This window comes from Ceratotherium simum, chromosome 39 (assembly GCF_057802395.1).
Source record: "Ceratotherium simum simum isolate JZ-2026a chromosome 39, ASM5780239v1, whole genome shotgun sequence".
NCBI lineage: Eukaryota > Metazoa > Chordata > Mammalia > Perissodactyla > Rhinocerotidae > Ceratotherium > Ceratotherium simum.
Window position 1 is genome coordinate 7,318,803 of NC_141938.1, and position 16,945 is coordinate 7,335,747.

At 40.6% G+C, this 16,945-nt stretch overlaps 1 protein-coding gene across 1 annotated transcript; it reads left to right on the top strand.

The window, feature by feature from the left end:
* Window positions 1–266: 266 nt before the first annotated feature.
* Window positions 267–1,244, top strand: LOC101401115 (olfactory receptor 7D4-like). Its single transcript, XM_004442599.3, has one exon. The coding sequence runs from the start codon at window positions 306–308 to the stop codon at window positions 1,242–1,244; it is 939 nt and encodes a 312-aa protein (XP_004442656.2). The 5' UTR covers window positions 267–305.
* Window positions 1,245–16,945: the final 15,701 nt, after the last annotated feature.

Below are 16,945 nucleotides of genomic sequence, written 5' to 3' on the forward strand. Positions count from 1 at the left end.
ATTACTTTGGAAGTGTCATGTGATAGAGGAAATTGGTTTATGTCCATGGCCTCAAATAGAATTCAAACCAGTGAGTAAGAGATAAAAAGAGATTTATGCTAAATTTTAAAAAGGCTAAATAGTTACATTTAAAATGAAAATGGGCTGCCATTCTGCTGAGTGAATTCACTGTCACTGGAAGGCCTACTAGCGGGTGCAGGATGTTCAAGCAAGGTGGAATCAAAACGTAATGACCAGGTGAGATGCCAGTTGACTGTTCACTGAACATTGCTTTTGCCTCTTCCTCCAGCGGACACACCAGCTACATGGAAGCAGGAAACCACACAGAAGTATCAGATTTCCTCCTCCTGGGTCTCTCAGAGGATCCTGAACTGCAGCCCCTGCTCTTTAGAGTGTTCTTGTCCATGTACCTGGTCACCATGCTCGGAAACCTGCTCATTATCCTGGCTGTTAGCTCTGACTCCCACCTCCACACCCCCATGTATTTCTTCCTTTCCAATCTGTCCTTTGTTGACATCTGTTTTACCTCCACCACTGTCCCAAAGATGCTGGTGAACATCCAGGCAGAGAGCAAAGACATCTCCTATATCGAATGCTTAACTCAGGTGTACTTTTTTCTGATTTTTGCTTTACTGGACAATTTCCTCCTGACTGTGATGGCCTATGACCGGTTTGTGGCCGTCTGTCACCCCCTGCACTACACAGTCATCATGAACCCATGGCTCTGTGTCCTCTTCGTTCTGATGTCTTGGTTCATCAGTTTCTGGGTCTCCCTGCTTCATATTCTGCTATTGAGGCACCTGACTTTCTGTATAGGCACTGAAATTCCACATTTCTTCTGTGAATTGGCTCAGATTCTCAAGGTGGCCTGCTCTGACACCCTCATCAATAACATCGCCATGTATGTAGCAACTGCCCTGCTGGGTGTGTTTCCCCTCACTGGAATCCTCTTCTCTTACTCTCAAATTGTCTCCTCTTTACTGAGAATGTCCTCTTCAGGGGGAAAATATAAAGCATTTTCCACCTGTGGGTCTCACCTCTCTGCAGTCTCCTTGTACTATGGGACAAGTCTGGGTGTCTACTTCAGTTCTGCTGTGATCCATTCTTCCCAGAGAAGCCTGATCGCCTCAGTGATGTACACTGTGATCACCCCCATGCTGAACCCCTTCATCTATAGTCTGAGGAACAAGGATATGAAGGGGGCCCTGAGAAGGCTCCTTAGCCGAGCAGCCCCTTGTCCGTGATGGGCCACTGGCCTCAGAACTAAGTGGGCATGGTGGGCCCCAAAGAAAGTTATTGTGAATTTAATCTCCTGGCTCTTTTTCTCCCCTGAAAGACTTCCTTAATTTCTTCTATTTCCAAAGCAGCAGTAATGACTTTGCTTTTATTAGATTGTGGTTTTTTTTGTTTTTGTTGTTTTTTGCTGAGGAAGATTAGCCCTTAGCTAACATCTATTGCTAATCTTCCTCAATTTTTCTATTTGGTTTGCCACCACAGCGTGGCTGATGAGTGGTGTAGGTCTACATCTAAGATCTGAACCCGTGAGCCCAGGCTGCTGAAGTGGAGCACACTGAACTTTACCACTATGCCACAGGGCCAGCCCCCTTTTATTAGTTTTGTATTAGTTGCTCCTCAAAAACCTCCTCCGTAATTCTTTTTTGACTTTTCTTCCCTGTTTATAGTCCATGAAGTTCTGTCTTTGATCAGCTTTCTTACAGCCATTTGCTATTCCTAACATTAGACCTGAAGCACTGATATCAAGTGCTGGCATTGTATCTCCAAAAAAATTATCCTCTCATATGTTGATATCTTCACTTTAATTTGGTTGTGTGTTTGTTTTTCCCTGGAATAAATGGAATGAAAATCTTACAATGGTTGTAACCATGGTGATTGCCAAATCAAGACTGTTCTTGTTGCTTTACATGTATAATTTTATGTAATCCTGACAACAGTTTGAGATTTTTTTCTCATTTACCTTGTCTTTTGGAGAAAGTGATTGAAATTGGGATGGACTCTAATCTGGAAACCTGACACTGAGCCCACATCCTAACTTTGCTGTCATATTTTTCATGAAAACAGTGATGTGATTTTCAACTTCAAGAGTAGGGATCTAGATTTGAAAGCTAGTTTGTCCAGGAGATTCATAGATAACTCTGAGATATTGCTTCACTCTTTGCCTTCCGTCCTCCTTCCTTCCTTTCTTCCTATCCTTTTCTCTGTTATTGAACCTTTATTTCCCATCATTGCAGTTTTACAATACGCCCAAACATTCAAAAACACATAATACTGAATATAATAGAGTAAAACTTACTCTCTGGCGTGACTTATTTTTGGGAGAGAATGCTCTCTGGAGGTGGCATTAGGAATGGTAGTTACACGCTTGTGGGATGCACTCAGAACTTTGTTCACTTTTTGAGAATATTAATAGAATTGTATCCCATCGTGGCTTTCTTTAGTATTATGTTGCTAATAGTTCTACTCTTTTACTCCCCTCCTCCCATGCTTTATGTTTTTGATATCATATTTAACCTCTTTTTTGTGCATGTGTATCCATTACCCTCTTATCATGGAAATAGATAATTTTAGTACTTTTGTCTTTTGACCTTCACATTAGCTTCATAGGTGGTTGATCTGCTACCTTTACTGCATATTTTATTTATTTATTTATTTTTGAAAATTTTCTTATTCCTATGTGTGGTCTTTTCTTTTCCTCTTAAATAAGTCCCTTTAGCATTTCTTGTAAGGCTGGTTTCTTGGTGATAAACTCCATTAATTCTGCTTGTCTGGAAAGGTCTTTATCTCTCCTTCCATTCTGAATGATAACTTTACTAGATAGAGTATTCTTGGCTATAGTTTTTTTTCCTTTTAGCACTTTAAATACATCGTGCCACTCTCTTCTACCCTGTAAGGTTTCTGCTGAGAAGTCAGCTGATAGCCTTATGGGGTTTCCTTTATATGTAACTTGTTGTCTTTTCCTTGCAGCCTTTAGGATTCTTTCTTTATATTTAACTCTTGACATTTTAATTATGATGTGTCTTGGTGTGGGCCTCTTTGAGTTTATCTTGTTTGGTGCTCTGTGTGCCTCCTGTGCTGGACGTCTGTTTCCTTCTTTAGGTTAGGAAAGTTTTCAGCTATTATTTCTTCAAATACATTCTCTGTCCCTTTGTCTCTCTCTTCTCCTTCTGGGACACCTATGACATGGGTGTTAGGGTGCTTGATGTTGTCCCAGAGGTCCTTTAGACTGTCCTGTTCTTTTAAATTATTTTTTATTTTATCTGTTCAGCTTGAGTGATTTCCTCTGGTCTTTCACCCAGCTCACTGATCCATTCTTCTGTATAATCTACTCTGCTATTGAGTCCCTCTAGTGAATTTTTATTTCCATTATTGTATTCTTCATTTCTGATTGGTTCTTTTTTATATTTCCCAGTTCTTCATTGAAGTTCTCACTGAATTCATCCATTCTTTTCCCAAGATCAGTGAGCATCCTTATGACTATTTGTTTGAACTCTTTAACAGGTAGATTGTTTATCTCTGTTTCATTTAGTTATTTTTCTGACAATTTATCCTATTCCGTTATTTGGAACATATTCCTTTGGCTCATCATTTTGCCTCTTTCTCTGTGCTTATATCTATGTATTAGGTAGGTCAGCTACATCTCTTGATCTTGGAGAAGTGGCCTTATGTAAGAGATGCCTTATGAGGCCCAGCAGCGTGCTTCTCTCTCGTCACCAGTTCCAAATGTTCCAGGAGTATCCCCTGTGTGGGCTACCTGTGTCCTTCTGTTGTGCAGGGTTGCTCTTGCTGCAGGTGCACAGGGAGGCTGAGCTGTCCCCCTGCCTGGCTGGTTGTAATGCTCAGCTGTGTGCAGCTGCAATGGTCCCTTCAGTCACTTTATTGGGCATGGGGAGCCCCAGCATAGTCGGCTGCAAGGTCTAATGGCACATTCTGGCTGCAGTTTTTCTGTTAAGTGAACAGTCCTCCAGCATGGCTGGGTGCTGGGCTTGGGGTCTTACAATTGCTGTGGGCCTCCAGCCTGCAAGGCTGTTGTCAGCTCTTTCAGGAGTACAGGTAGGTGGGGCCGGCCCCAGGCATGGCAGCACACAATGTTTTCAGGCATTGGAAGGTGGGGTCGATCCCCTATGCAGCTGTTTGAGAAGCACACGTCTGCTGCCACTGACAAGCCCCACCGCCCGTGGGCCCACACACCCTGTCAACACAGTCCTGCCCATGTGCATGCTCTGACCCACTGAAGTGGACTTGTCTCACTGTAGAGGCCCCACACACTCCACCAATGCAGGTCCACCCCTCGTGCATACCCTGCCCCACAGAGGTGGACCCCCTCATCCCACGGCAGAGGTCCCACACACCCCACATATGCAGGACCACAAGTTGCCCAAGGGCTTGCTGTTGGGTGGGGCCATGGCCTAGGGTGGGCTAGCTGCCCTGGCTGAGCTGGATTAAATTGGTGCTTTAGTGGGTGGGGCAGACCCTTGCACTAACATACCAGGGGAAGAACTCCAATGGCATCTGCCAGCATCTGTGTCAGCATGCCTGTACTAGGTCACGATAATGGCTTCCACCAATGTTTCAGTCCCTGGAGAGGTGGTCCCATCCTGGGGGAGCCTCACCTTTTACTGAGGTGCACCCAGAGCCTATGAAGTGAGTCTTTTTTCACCAAAGGACGGTGCAACTTTCTTTCTGGTGATTTTAGGTTGCTTTCCGAAATGGGTGAATTTCTGTGTGGGCCCTTTAAGAGCAGGCTTTTCTTTCCCCTTATGTCCAATAGTTTTTCTGAGGGTATTCCGCGTTGTTGTTAATACCAGCAAAGCCAGATATTACGACACTTATCTTGGTTGTGCAGAGTCCAAAAGCTGCTTATTGTGGCAAACCTTTCCCACTCAGATCCCCCACTCTTCCCGGAAAAGCTTTGTACCTTACGATTGCTCTCAGCTGGAGCACACGGCTAAAATGTGGCCTTTTCCTCTCCAGAAAGGAATTTCTGCCTCTTTCATCTCAGTCAACAGTGTCCCTTATTGTGAGGGTTCTCTTTTATCCAGTTTTCAGTTCTCTCTTAGGGGTAATTGTTCCAAGAGTAGTTGTAAATTTGTTGTGTCCATGGGAGGAGGTGAGTTCAGACTCCTCTTATGCCTCCACCCTCCTAGAAATCCCCAACACAAAGATTCTAAAGAAAATATGTTTAGAGATAGATGAACCCTGTCTACTTGAGCAAAAATCAGACATTTGCTGAATTTAGGCACTGAATAGCTATGGCTTGCTCTGACATAGATGGACATCAATGACATCCATGGAAGATCTCTAGCAGTGTAAGAGAGACCAGAGGGATTTCTGACTGTATGGCCAGACGCAGCATTGTGGGATCTGCAGATGTACCCAAAACAGAGCAATTTCTTCCATGTGCCAGTCCTTCCTTCTCCAGGGAATTTTTTCCTGAAGCAATGATGGTGTGATGGTTTGGAGATGATGCTGGAAATCAGAGGAACATCTTCATCATTTTATTCTTAGAGCCAACTGTCCTCATAGAGGGTGAGGCCTGTGTGGTGGGTAGCTTCAAAGATGCTCCCAATTCCCCCTGCCATCTGTATTCACACCCTTGTATATACTCATCTCCTTAAGTGTGGGATGGACATAGTGACTTGCTTCCACTGAATAGAATTTGGAAATACATGGGTTTCCCTTCCACTATTAATGTGTAGAAAGACTCAGCTTTCATCTTGCCTGCTCTCTCACCAGCTGGCTCTGATGGAAGCCGGCTGCCATGTTGTCAACTGCCTAATGGAGAGGCCCATCTGGCAAGAAGCTAAAGGAATCCTCTAGCCCTCAAGGAACTGAATGCTATCAACAGCCATGTAAGTGAGCTTGGAATCAGATACTCTTCCAGTCAAGCCTTGAGATGACTGCAGCCCTAGCCTACATTTTATTTTTTATTTTATTTATTTTTATTTTTTTATTTTTTGTGAGGAAGATCAGCCCTGAGCTAACATCCGTGCTAATCCTCCTCTTTTGCTGAGGAAGACCGGCTCTGAGCTAATGTCTGTTGCCAATCCTCCTCCTTATTTTTTCCTCAAAGCCCCAGTAGATAGTCGTATGTCATAGCTGCACATCCTTCTAGTTGCTGTATGTAGGACGTGGCCACAGCATGGCCGGAGAAGCAGTGCGTGAGTGCGCACCCGGGATCAGAACCCAGGCCACCAGTAGTGGAGTGCGCACACTTAACTGCTAAGCCACGGGGCCAGCCCCTAGCCTACATTTTAAATGTAGACATCTCTGAGACTACTTAAAGTATTTAAGCAAACTATCAATTACAAGATAAATATGTAAAAATAAACAATTGTTTAATGTAAAAACATACATCTACTGGACAGAAAAATTAGAATCAAGACTGTCATTCAAAATAGCAAAAAACATAAATCTCCAACACATAAAACCCAAAATCTGAAACCAGCACTAGAGAAAGAAAAATAGGAAGTTCTCCTTAGAGATGCAAATCTTAACTCAGAACATAGAAATACTATCAGATTCTTGGTATAGAAGACCTACTTCTCTCTAAATTACATGACTAATTCAATGGGCTTTGCAGGTATAAAAGTCATAAATTGCTTTCTCTAATTGAAAAAAGTGTGTTCAAATTTTATAAGGTAAGCAACTTGGAATTCGGAAGTGAGGAGTAGAGGTCACCCTCCTCCTGAAAAGAGGAGGGGCCTAGATCCTTCCTAGTACATTCACTTTTCTCCTTTTCCTCTTCCATTAAATTAGCAAGTTCTCAGATATTGGTATAACATGGACGAATTTGGCTAATTATGTGCTATGTGCATTGAGCTCTCAAGGCCACGCTGCTGTAAATAATCAGCCTGTTCTTTCCAGCTGTGTTGGACATAGCATAACATTCTATGCATGTGTTTCCTCTTCTCAGAGTAGTGGCCTGAACCAAGAGGCCCACACCTGTGTCTATCTTCCTGCCAATCCTGAGGACAGAGCCTCAGCCCTCATCCAACACAAGGTAGGAGAGGGGAGGCCAATTTACATTCCTCTGTCCTGCCCCAGCAGAGTGCCCAATGAGTGCCAATGAGTGCCAAGTGCAGTGGGACACACTGAACACAGGGAGGACTGGGAGAGCATGGTTTCTTCATCATCAAGACCAGCGGGACAGTTGGGACAGCCAGAGGGGAGGACACCAAAATCAAAGACTTAGCTCAGAGCCCTATAAAGTGTATATTGTTGGTTCTGATGGGAATCCTAGAACTCTGATTTAGATTTCTATTTTACTTCCACACTGGTTCTATTTTCCATAGACATCTTCCCCACCAGAGCAGGAAATAGGTCCCTCTAAACTGTCCCCTATGCACTCTAAATGATCATGAAGGTGATGACTATGATAATGATGAAAATAATTCAGTAATCAGTGTCACAAACCTTTACCTAGGGATTCCAAATGCTAGGTCCTGAGCTGTGTTTTTTATGTAGCTTGGTACTTTTGATCTGAATTACCACCCCCGAAAGAGACCAATGTGCATTGTCATCATTTTAGAGCTGAGGATAGGAGCACGTTTTTGTACATTTTTTAACAGGCTTTGGGATATAAAGGGGGAAAAGTCAGGTTTGAATCCAGACAGTGAACTCCATTACAGGGCACCTAGACAGTATTCCAGCCAACTCAACCTGCGTGTCTCTTCCCTGCTACTCCAGGCAGAAACACTAGCTCACTGTGCTCCTCCCTTTGTGGTTTGTGGTGACCACAGCCGAGAGCAGGCGGTTGAACCTGCTACATCAACTACAGGAAGGATGGCTTAGATCAAGGTGGGGACCACAGAAAAAGTCAGCTCCCGGCAATTCAGGGCAGATCTCTCTCTTGGATTTTGGCAGATCTCTTGGATTTTGCTTCATTGTCCACTTCCTCCTCCATTCTTGTAATTTAACCCCTCTTGATCTCTAAGGAGACATGAAGTCAGGATATTGGGTTCCTTTCTTAGTCAGGAAACAAGAAGTGTTTAAAAGGTATACCTTGAGAAATTTAGAAGAGATCTCTGGGCCTCTGCTTAAACTCTCTGAAGTGTAGAGAAACTGAGTGAACAAGTTCTGTGCATGGCCTCAGAGACCCACTATTTAATTTAAATTTAAATTTAAATCCATCTGTTCTACTTATTATCTGTGTGACACTGGGAAAGTCCTTAATAACTCTGAGCCTCTATGTTGTTATCTGAATTGATCTCCAGTTGATACAAGTATGTTCAGTATGAATTAAACAAAATGAGTACTGAACATGTGACTGAATATGTGATGGATGCATATAGTAAGGACAAAGTAAATTTTAGATATTATTATTATCATCAAGGCTAAGCACCATCTCTCCAACTAAAATATCCTCTGATCTGAAGATTTGGATTTCTTGAGATCGTGAGAGAATATTTTATTTCTGTCCTGATACAAGTAGATTTTGAATGTCTGAAGGGAAACAACTTAGTCTCATTCATTTCTGATTCCTCAGAGCCTATCATTGCTTGGCACAGAGTAGGCTACAAGAACAGCAACAATCTGAGTTGTATATTGCATAGACCCTTCCTTGGTTCTCAGAAACAGAGCATAGGCAATATGGCTTCCACATACTGGGCTCTTTCTTGCCTGTACTTTCATTCCTTTCAACGATGCTACATAGGACTAGACAAAAGATAAAACAGTGCTTGTATCTATGTCATGGATTTTCTAAGGGATTGATCATTTTCCATTTAATAGAATATACAACATTCAATTATAAAAAAAATTGTGGAGATTTTCATAAAAATGAAAAATAGAGAAAGGGAAGTAAATATTATTGTGTGGACTGAGACACATATTAGGATTTCCATTCACTCTGTGAATGAATTCCCTGGACATGATAGGCATCTAACTCTCTGCCATATAATAGAATAAATGGTCATTAAAACTTTCTTGGGATTGTGTTTCATCTATAAACCTACCATTCCAATAATGATTCTAATTCTGGTTTAAAACCATGAGTGGATATTTATGAAGTGCAACCCTCTGTTACATGCTACATATATCCTAGAAATGAATATTATTCTCCCCATTTCTGGCTAAGGGATACCAGCACAGAGAGGTGGAGAGACTGACCAAACTCTACATTTAGTGGGTGTAAGCTATGGGATACAGACAAAGGTCTCCTGCCTGCCATCCCAGGGCTTTGTCCTCTTGAATAGAGTGTAATGATTGTTTTCTTTTGAAACCTACTTTAGTCCCAGGTGAAAAAACAGAAGCAAAAACCATAGGTTCTTTCTCTTGGGATTTGGTGAGTTCATTTGTGAATTAGGGGAACGGGTCAAGTGGTTTACAGGGGACATTAGTGCATGAATATTGTAGATCACAGGGTTCTCTATAAATAGTAATGCATTTTGCAGCCCATTTTGGAAATCTGACATGTGGAAATATTATTTCTAATAGAAGATGGGAATTTTTATGTGGACCTATCATGGAAAGACCATTGCATGACAGACTTGAAGGATCTTTCTGATTCCATACCTTGACAATAAGAGCATGCAGTTGATTTTGTCTAAATTTTCTTTTGGGAAAATAAATGTAGATAATTAACAGTAAAATTGCACATGTATTAATTTTAACAATTATCTTTCATGCATATATCTTGTGGAAATTCTCACTTGTGTGATATGGAGATGGACACAAGAATTTTATTAGGAATATTGTAATAAGAAATTGAAAGATAAAATGAAGTTTATCTCTCAGGTAATACTACATCATTTAAATTGTTTGAAATAGATGTGTGTACTTCATAGAGACTTGAAGTACGATATTTTGGTCAATGAGAACTTCTCAGGAAATAACTTGTGTATTATAATAGTACTTAGGTAGGTTTTCAAGAAAACTGTTTATGAATACATAAATCAATACTGATATAATGAAACATTGAAGATGTTAAGAGAAGAGGATGTTCAGTGGAGGAATATTCTCAGGGCTCCCACGCAGAATTCTAATATGTTTCTCCAAGATTCCCATCTCCTAGTGTGCACACTTTCTCCCTGTTATTCAATAAAACCCTAACATAGGTGCTTCTAGGAAGGGATTTTGTAGGTGAAATTAAGGTCCCAACTCAATTGACTTTATTTATTTAATAATTTTATTTATTTATTTTCCCCCCAAAGCCCCAGTAGATAGTTGTATGTCATAGTTGCACATCCTTCTAGTTGCTGTATGTGGGACACGGCCATGAGGCTGGAGAAGTGGTGCGTCGGTGCGTGCCCGGGATCCGAACCCGGGCCGCCAGTAGTGGAGTGCGCGCACTTAACCACTAAGCCACGGGGCCGGCCCTCAATTGACTTTAAAATAGGAGATTATCTGGATGATCTTAATGTAATCATATGAGCCCTTAAAAAACAGAGTTTTCTCCAGCTAGTCAAAGAAGAGGAAGTAGGAGATTTGAAGCATGAAAAAGATTTGACATGTCATTGCTTGCTTGAAGAAGGAAAAGGTAATGTGTTAGAGAATGAAGAGAGCCTCTAGGAGTTAAGAGTTTCCCTTGGTTGACAGATATTACGCAATAGGGACTGTGGCAGGCAGAGTAATAGACCCCAAAGATGTCCATTTCAGAGTCCCTGGAACTTGTGAATATATACCTTACATGGCCCAAGAAACTTTGCAGATGTGACTAAAGATCTTGAGATGTGGAGATTATCTTGGATTATCCAAGTTGGCCCAATCCCAACGTAATCATGAGGATCTTTGTAAGAGGAGGATCAGACGGAGATGTGAAAATGGAAGCAGATGCGAGAGAGAAAGACAGAGAGAGAGAGAGAGAGAGAGACTGACTACACTACTAGCTTTAAAGATATAGGAAGGGGGTTAGGGACCAAGGAATGCCAGTGGCCTCTAGAAACTGGAAAAGACAAGGAAATGGGTTCTCTCTTAGAGCCTCTAGAAGGAATACAGCATTGCTGACCCATTTTACACTTATGACATCTAGAACTGTAAGATGATAAATGTGTGTTGTTTTAAACCACTTAGTTTGGGCTAATTTTTATAGCAGCCGTAGGAAACTAATACAGGGACCTCAGTCCTATAACCACAAAGGACTGAATTCTGTTAACAACCAAAATGAGTTTAGTAGCAATTTTTCCCTGGAGCCTCCAGATGAGAATTCATCCTGGCTGCCCCTTGATTTCGGTCTTGTGATGCCTTGACCAGAGAACCTAGGTAAGCCATGTCAGATTTCTGACCTACGGAATTGTGAGATAAAAAAAGTACATTGTTTTAAGCCACTAATCTTGTGGTAATTTGTTATACAACTATAGAATACTGAGCCAAGTACATCAAGCTGTAGACAAAGGGGTTCAGCATGGACATGACCATGGTCCACTTCACTGAAGCTATTGAGCTTCTCTGTGAAGAATGGATCACAGCAGAAGTGAGGTGTACCCCCAGGCCTGTCCCATAGAACAAGGAGTACAAGAGACTTGACCCCCAGAATCCCATTGTAAGAAAAATGAAATTCATGAGAAAGATCCCTATTTTGGGAAAGAGAAGGCATCCATTAGTGATATTGCTACAGAAAAATCAAACATTTGAATACAGGAAATATCCCTTAGAATTAATTGGGATATAGGTTACTGCAGACCTCAGGGAGAGCAAATGTGATGGAGGTAGAAAGACTCCAGACGAATTGGTAGAAGAGAGAATGAGCAGAGTGGAAATGGACGTGGCAAGTGTAAATCAAAATCTCCAAAAGTTTGAAGAAATACCCAAAGGGGAGGATGGGTCTACGAATGAGCTTCACTTTCATTGAAAGAAATGGGAATGTGGAACATTCCTATGACATTTGACATTATAACATTGCATGCACACATTGGAATACACAGGATCAAGAAAAGATAAGGGAGAGCATAAGTTCCTGCGAAAGTTAGGAAGGGATGGAATTCAAATTTCAGGTGTAGTTTGTTAACAGGCAGTCATCAATAAAATAATTATAGAAATAATTATTTAATTACAATAGTGTTTAATGTTGTGATGGATGGTGTAGTGTCCAATGAGAGCACATATCCAGTGAGGCCTATGACTGAGAACTGAAGGATCATGGGTAGTATTCAGCCCAGCATCGCTTGTCTTCCTATCTCCCAACTATCTCAACAGGAACTTCTCCCTCTTTCTGTATAATTGCTTGATTCATACTGCCGCCCGTACAAACTGATGAACACCAGACCAATACATTTGACCTGAGATAATAGCACCAATGGGGTGTTCTGTAGACCCCTCAACTCAACCTTTCCAAGATTAAATGAATGTTTTATCCTTCCTAAAATGTTGCTTTCCTATTATCCCATCACTTTGAAAGCTAACACCATCAACTCTGGCACCCATGGAATTGTTTTACTCGTGTTCTCAATCACGCTTATTTGCCCCCTACAGAACAATAGGCAATGTCTAGAGACATTTCTCATTATCACAACTCCATGTTTACATCTAGTGAGTAGAGGTCAGGGATGGCGTTAAACATCACGTAATACACAGGACTGACCCTTATAACAAATAATACAGAACAAAAATCTCAGTATTGCTGGGGTTGACAAACCAAAATCTAGACTGCTGAGGAATAATATTAAAAATTTTAACCTAAAAAAATCCCAACCATTCTCTATTATTTTATACGATATTGAAAATATCTCAAAAAAATGTTTTCAAAATGAAATAAAGTCATACATGTGAAGAAACAAGCACAGTCTTGATGCAATAAGCACTTTGTTGTGATGACTGTATGATTTTCATTCCCTTTCTTCTAGAGAAAACAAGCAAACAACCAAATGAAAGTGAAGAACATCAACATTTGAGAGGACAATTTTGGGGGAAACCAAGTCAACACTTGATATGATAAGTGCTTTAAAGCTAAAGTTAGAACTCTTAAGAATGGCTACAAGAAAGCAGACCAAACACAGAAATTTATGGATAGCATATAGGGAGGAAAAGTAAAAAAGGAATTACTGAGAGAGTTGTTGAGGAGAGACTAATACAAAAATAAATAAAAGTGAAGTCATGGGTGCTTTGGGAATAGAAAAAAACAAGCATGTGTTTTAGGGGAGAAAAAGAATCAGGTGATTTAAATTTTCAACCTTTGCCTTTGGGGCCCACAATGTCTACTAAATTCTGAGGTCAGTGACCCATCGTGAACAAGAGGTTGCTCAGGTGAGGCGCCTTCCCAGGGCCCCCTTCACATCCTTGTTCCTCAGGCTATAGATGAACAGGTTCAGCATAGGAGTGACCACACGGTGTACATCACCGAGGTTATGGAGCTTCCCTGGGAAGAACAGGTCACAGGAGAGCTGAGGTAGACCCCCAAGCTTGTCCAATAATACAAAGACATTCAGAGAGTTGAGACCCACAGGTGGAAAATGCTTTATATTTTCCTCCTGCAGAGGACATCCTCATTAAGGAGGAGACAATCTGAAAGTAAGGAAAGAGGATCCCAGTGAGAGGAAATGCACACAGCAGGGCAGTGGCCACATACAAGGAGATGTTATTGAACAGGGTGTCAGAGCAGGCTAATTTGAGAACCTGAGCCAGTTCACAGAAGAAATGTGGAATTTCAGTGCCTACACAGAAGATCAGTCACATCATCAGTAGAATATGAAACAGGAAGACAGATAAAATGATCAACCAAGACCTCAGAACCAGGAGGCCACAGAAGCGTGGGTTCATGATGACCATGTAGTGCAGGGGGTGGCAGATGGCCACAAACCAGTCACGGGCTATCATAGTCAGGAAGAAACCATCCATTCCAGCATGAACCATAAAAAATATACCTGAATGAGACATCCTGTGCAGGATATGTTGTTGCTCTGTGTCTGGATGTTCACTAGCATCTTTGTGATGGTGGTGGAGATGAAGCCGATGTTGACAAAGGACAGGTTGGAGAGGAAAAAGCACACGGGGGTGTGGGGATTTGAGTCGAGCTGATGGCCAAGATGATGAGCAGGTTCCCAAGCATGGTGACCATTTACATGGACAGGAACAGTCCAAACAGCAGGGGCTGCAGCTCAGGATCCTCTGAGAGATCCAGGAAGAGGAATTCTGATACTTCCATGTGGTTTCCTGCTTCCATGTCGCTGGTATGTCTGCCAGATAAAGAGGCAAAAGCAATGTTCAATGAACATCCAAATGGCACCTCAACTAGTCAGCACCTCTTGATTCCACCTTTGAGTGGACAAATTTTACCCTCTGTTGAGTTTTCACAATGACAGTGATTCATTCAATCAAGTGGTGTTCCATTTCAATTTTAAATGTATCTAACCATTTAGACTTTAATTAACAGAAATCCTCTCTCTCTTTTTATCTCCTACACACTAGTTCTAATTCTGCTATTTGAATTTATGGACATAAACCAATTTCTTCTTTGATATGATTCTTCCAAAAAATTGAATACAGGTAAAGTTTATTCTTTGATAATCTCCATACTTCCTTCATTCTAATAACTCTATAATAGTGGTTAAGACATGGGTTTTCAACTCAAACGATTTTAATTCTGTGACCTGATGCTTTACATGATGTCACAAATAACTCTCATGTGCCTTTATTTTTTCTTTATAAAGATGTGGTTACTGCTATTACCTTCTTTGAGAGATTTATAAAACCTTTGTGCACAGCAGGATCTCAATAAGTGATAGCCGTTACTATCATTGTTAATTTGTTCCTTTTATGACAATTATTATTTTTTATATATAAAGGAACCAAAGTACAATATAGAGCTGTGATTTAGAAAATGGGATCTTGAGTCAGACTTCCTGGGATAGAATTTTGATCCACTAACTTACTATCTGTGTGACCTTCAGAAAATTATTTAATCTCTCCTAGCTGCATTTACTTAACCTCTACAATGGGAGTAGTAAATATCCCCTACATTGTAAGACTCATGAGTGAATTAAATTAGATGATGAAAGTAATTTATTTTGTAGTTCCTGTCACATACCATGCCAGTGGACACTTGATAAATGTTAGTTTCCCATCTTAACATCACGATAAATCTGTCTTGCATGGGTATCACTTATCAAAGTTCCCTTAAACTAGGGAAGTCATCAAAGATGGAATTCTGATCATTATAAACACCTCAGGTCTGTTACCTCTTTGAAACACCGTGCAGCACTAATTAACAAAAGATCCCTATGGCTCCCTCTTTCAGAGACTGCCTGCCAGATGGATTCTTCCAAGAGGGAGAAGCATGTAGACTACATAGATAAGAGGAGGCAATAAAATTATAAAATTATTAAAATAATATACAAAGCATGTGTGAGAGTATGTGCTCATGTGTGCATGCTCGGAAGTGGGGATGTGATGTATTAACGATCAGTGCAGTTAATTGTAAAAAAATTATATTAATAGATTTGATTAAAATATTCAAAGCTTCTAAAAATCAAATCATCCTAAAAATTAAAAGGCAAGTTTAAGATTTGAAAATAAATGTTTACATTATCCATGACAGAAAATACCGCAGTGATATTAATGTCTAGAGAATGCTAATTAATTAAAGAGAGAAAAAATCATTAAGGATTAATTTAGTCTGGGAGCATGGGTAGAAAAGGCTTCTCTGAAATATGAATATTTGAGCTGTGAGAGGAAGGATGTGTAATAGTTAACCAGGGGAAATAAGGAAAGGGCGAGCATTTTGGGCTGAGAGAAGAGAATTCATGACTGCCCTGTGGGTTGGTGAGCTTGGGAATGGAAGGGATTTGAGAGGCCAGTGAGATGGAGAACAGAAAGTGAGGGTCAGGAGGCCAGAGTGGATGAGGCCCACAAGTCCAGCATCCTGTACTATCCCTCGATGTTGGTAATTTTATTTTTATTTGTGGGTCAGAGGATGTGACTGTGTTTGCTCACTATCATCTTTCCAGTGATTTACATGGGGCCTGGCACATAATAGTTGCTCGAAACACAAATGTTAGATGTATAATAAAGATTGAGACCAAAAGCATCAACTATGATTCATAAAAGAAATCCTCAAGCTCATATATGCCTGAATATAGACACAAAATAGAATAGTAAAGTTAAATATAATGCATTCATATCTATTTTAAAAGAATAACATATCATGAATAAGTAATATCTATTCTAGGAATGGGAAGTTGGTTTAATACTGTGACGTTTGTTAACATAATTCATCATGAAAATAGGTCAATGAAGAGAAATCATAACCATAATCACAGCACAAAATGTATTTGAGAAAATGTAAGAGCCATTACCAGGTTAGCAGCCAGGGTGGAGCCTCTCACTAAATGGGGAAACCAAAGGCAATTTCTAAACCCAATAAAGAATGGTAGTTTTAAAACTGCAGCCAACAGGATATTCCACAGTAAAACACTAAAATATTTGTGTTAAATTCATGAACAGACCAAGGAAGTCTGCTCTGATTTCAATCACACAATAGTCTCCTGAACATTTAAAGAGATTGGTAAGATGAGAAAAGGAAATTGGCCTGAGTACTGAATGTCAGAAATAATTACATTATTTGAAAATGATATTGTGGACACTAAGGTGAGAAAACAAGAACAATCAATACAGTCAGTCAATACAGAACTATTAAGAGCTATCAGTTGATTTTTTTAGAAAAATCCAATCACATGAGGACTAAAATAGACAATACCTGGTGCATCATAATAGATCTCCAGTGAGTAGTTAGTGAATAAATAATTGGACACAGGAAATCCAACAGGAGCCTAGAATTCTGGGAAAGACTAGAGAAGTGGTGGAGACTCTCTGGAAAATAACTCTCATCGGAGAGGGGCTTTAGATTCCAAAAAGAGAGTGAAGGAAACAGAACAAGAGCTGGAAAAGACTGGTTTCAGTAGAAACTACAGTACCTTCAAAGTATAGAGACTTCACCATCATAGACTCAATCAATATGGGACTGTCCCAGTTTCATTACTCTAGGGGTAAATCCCAG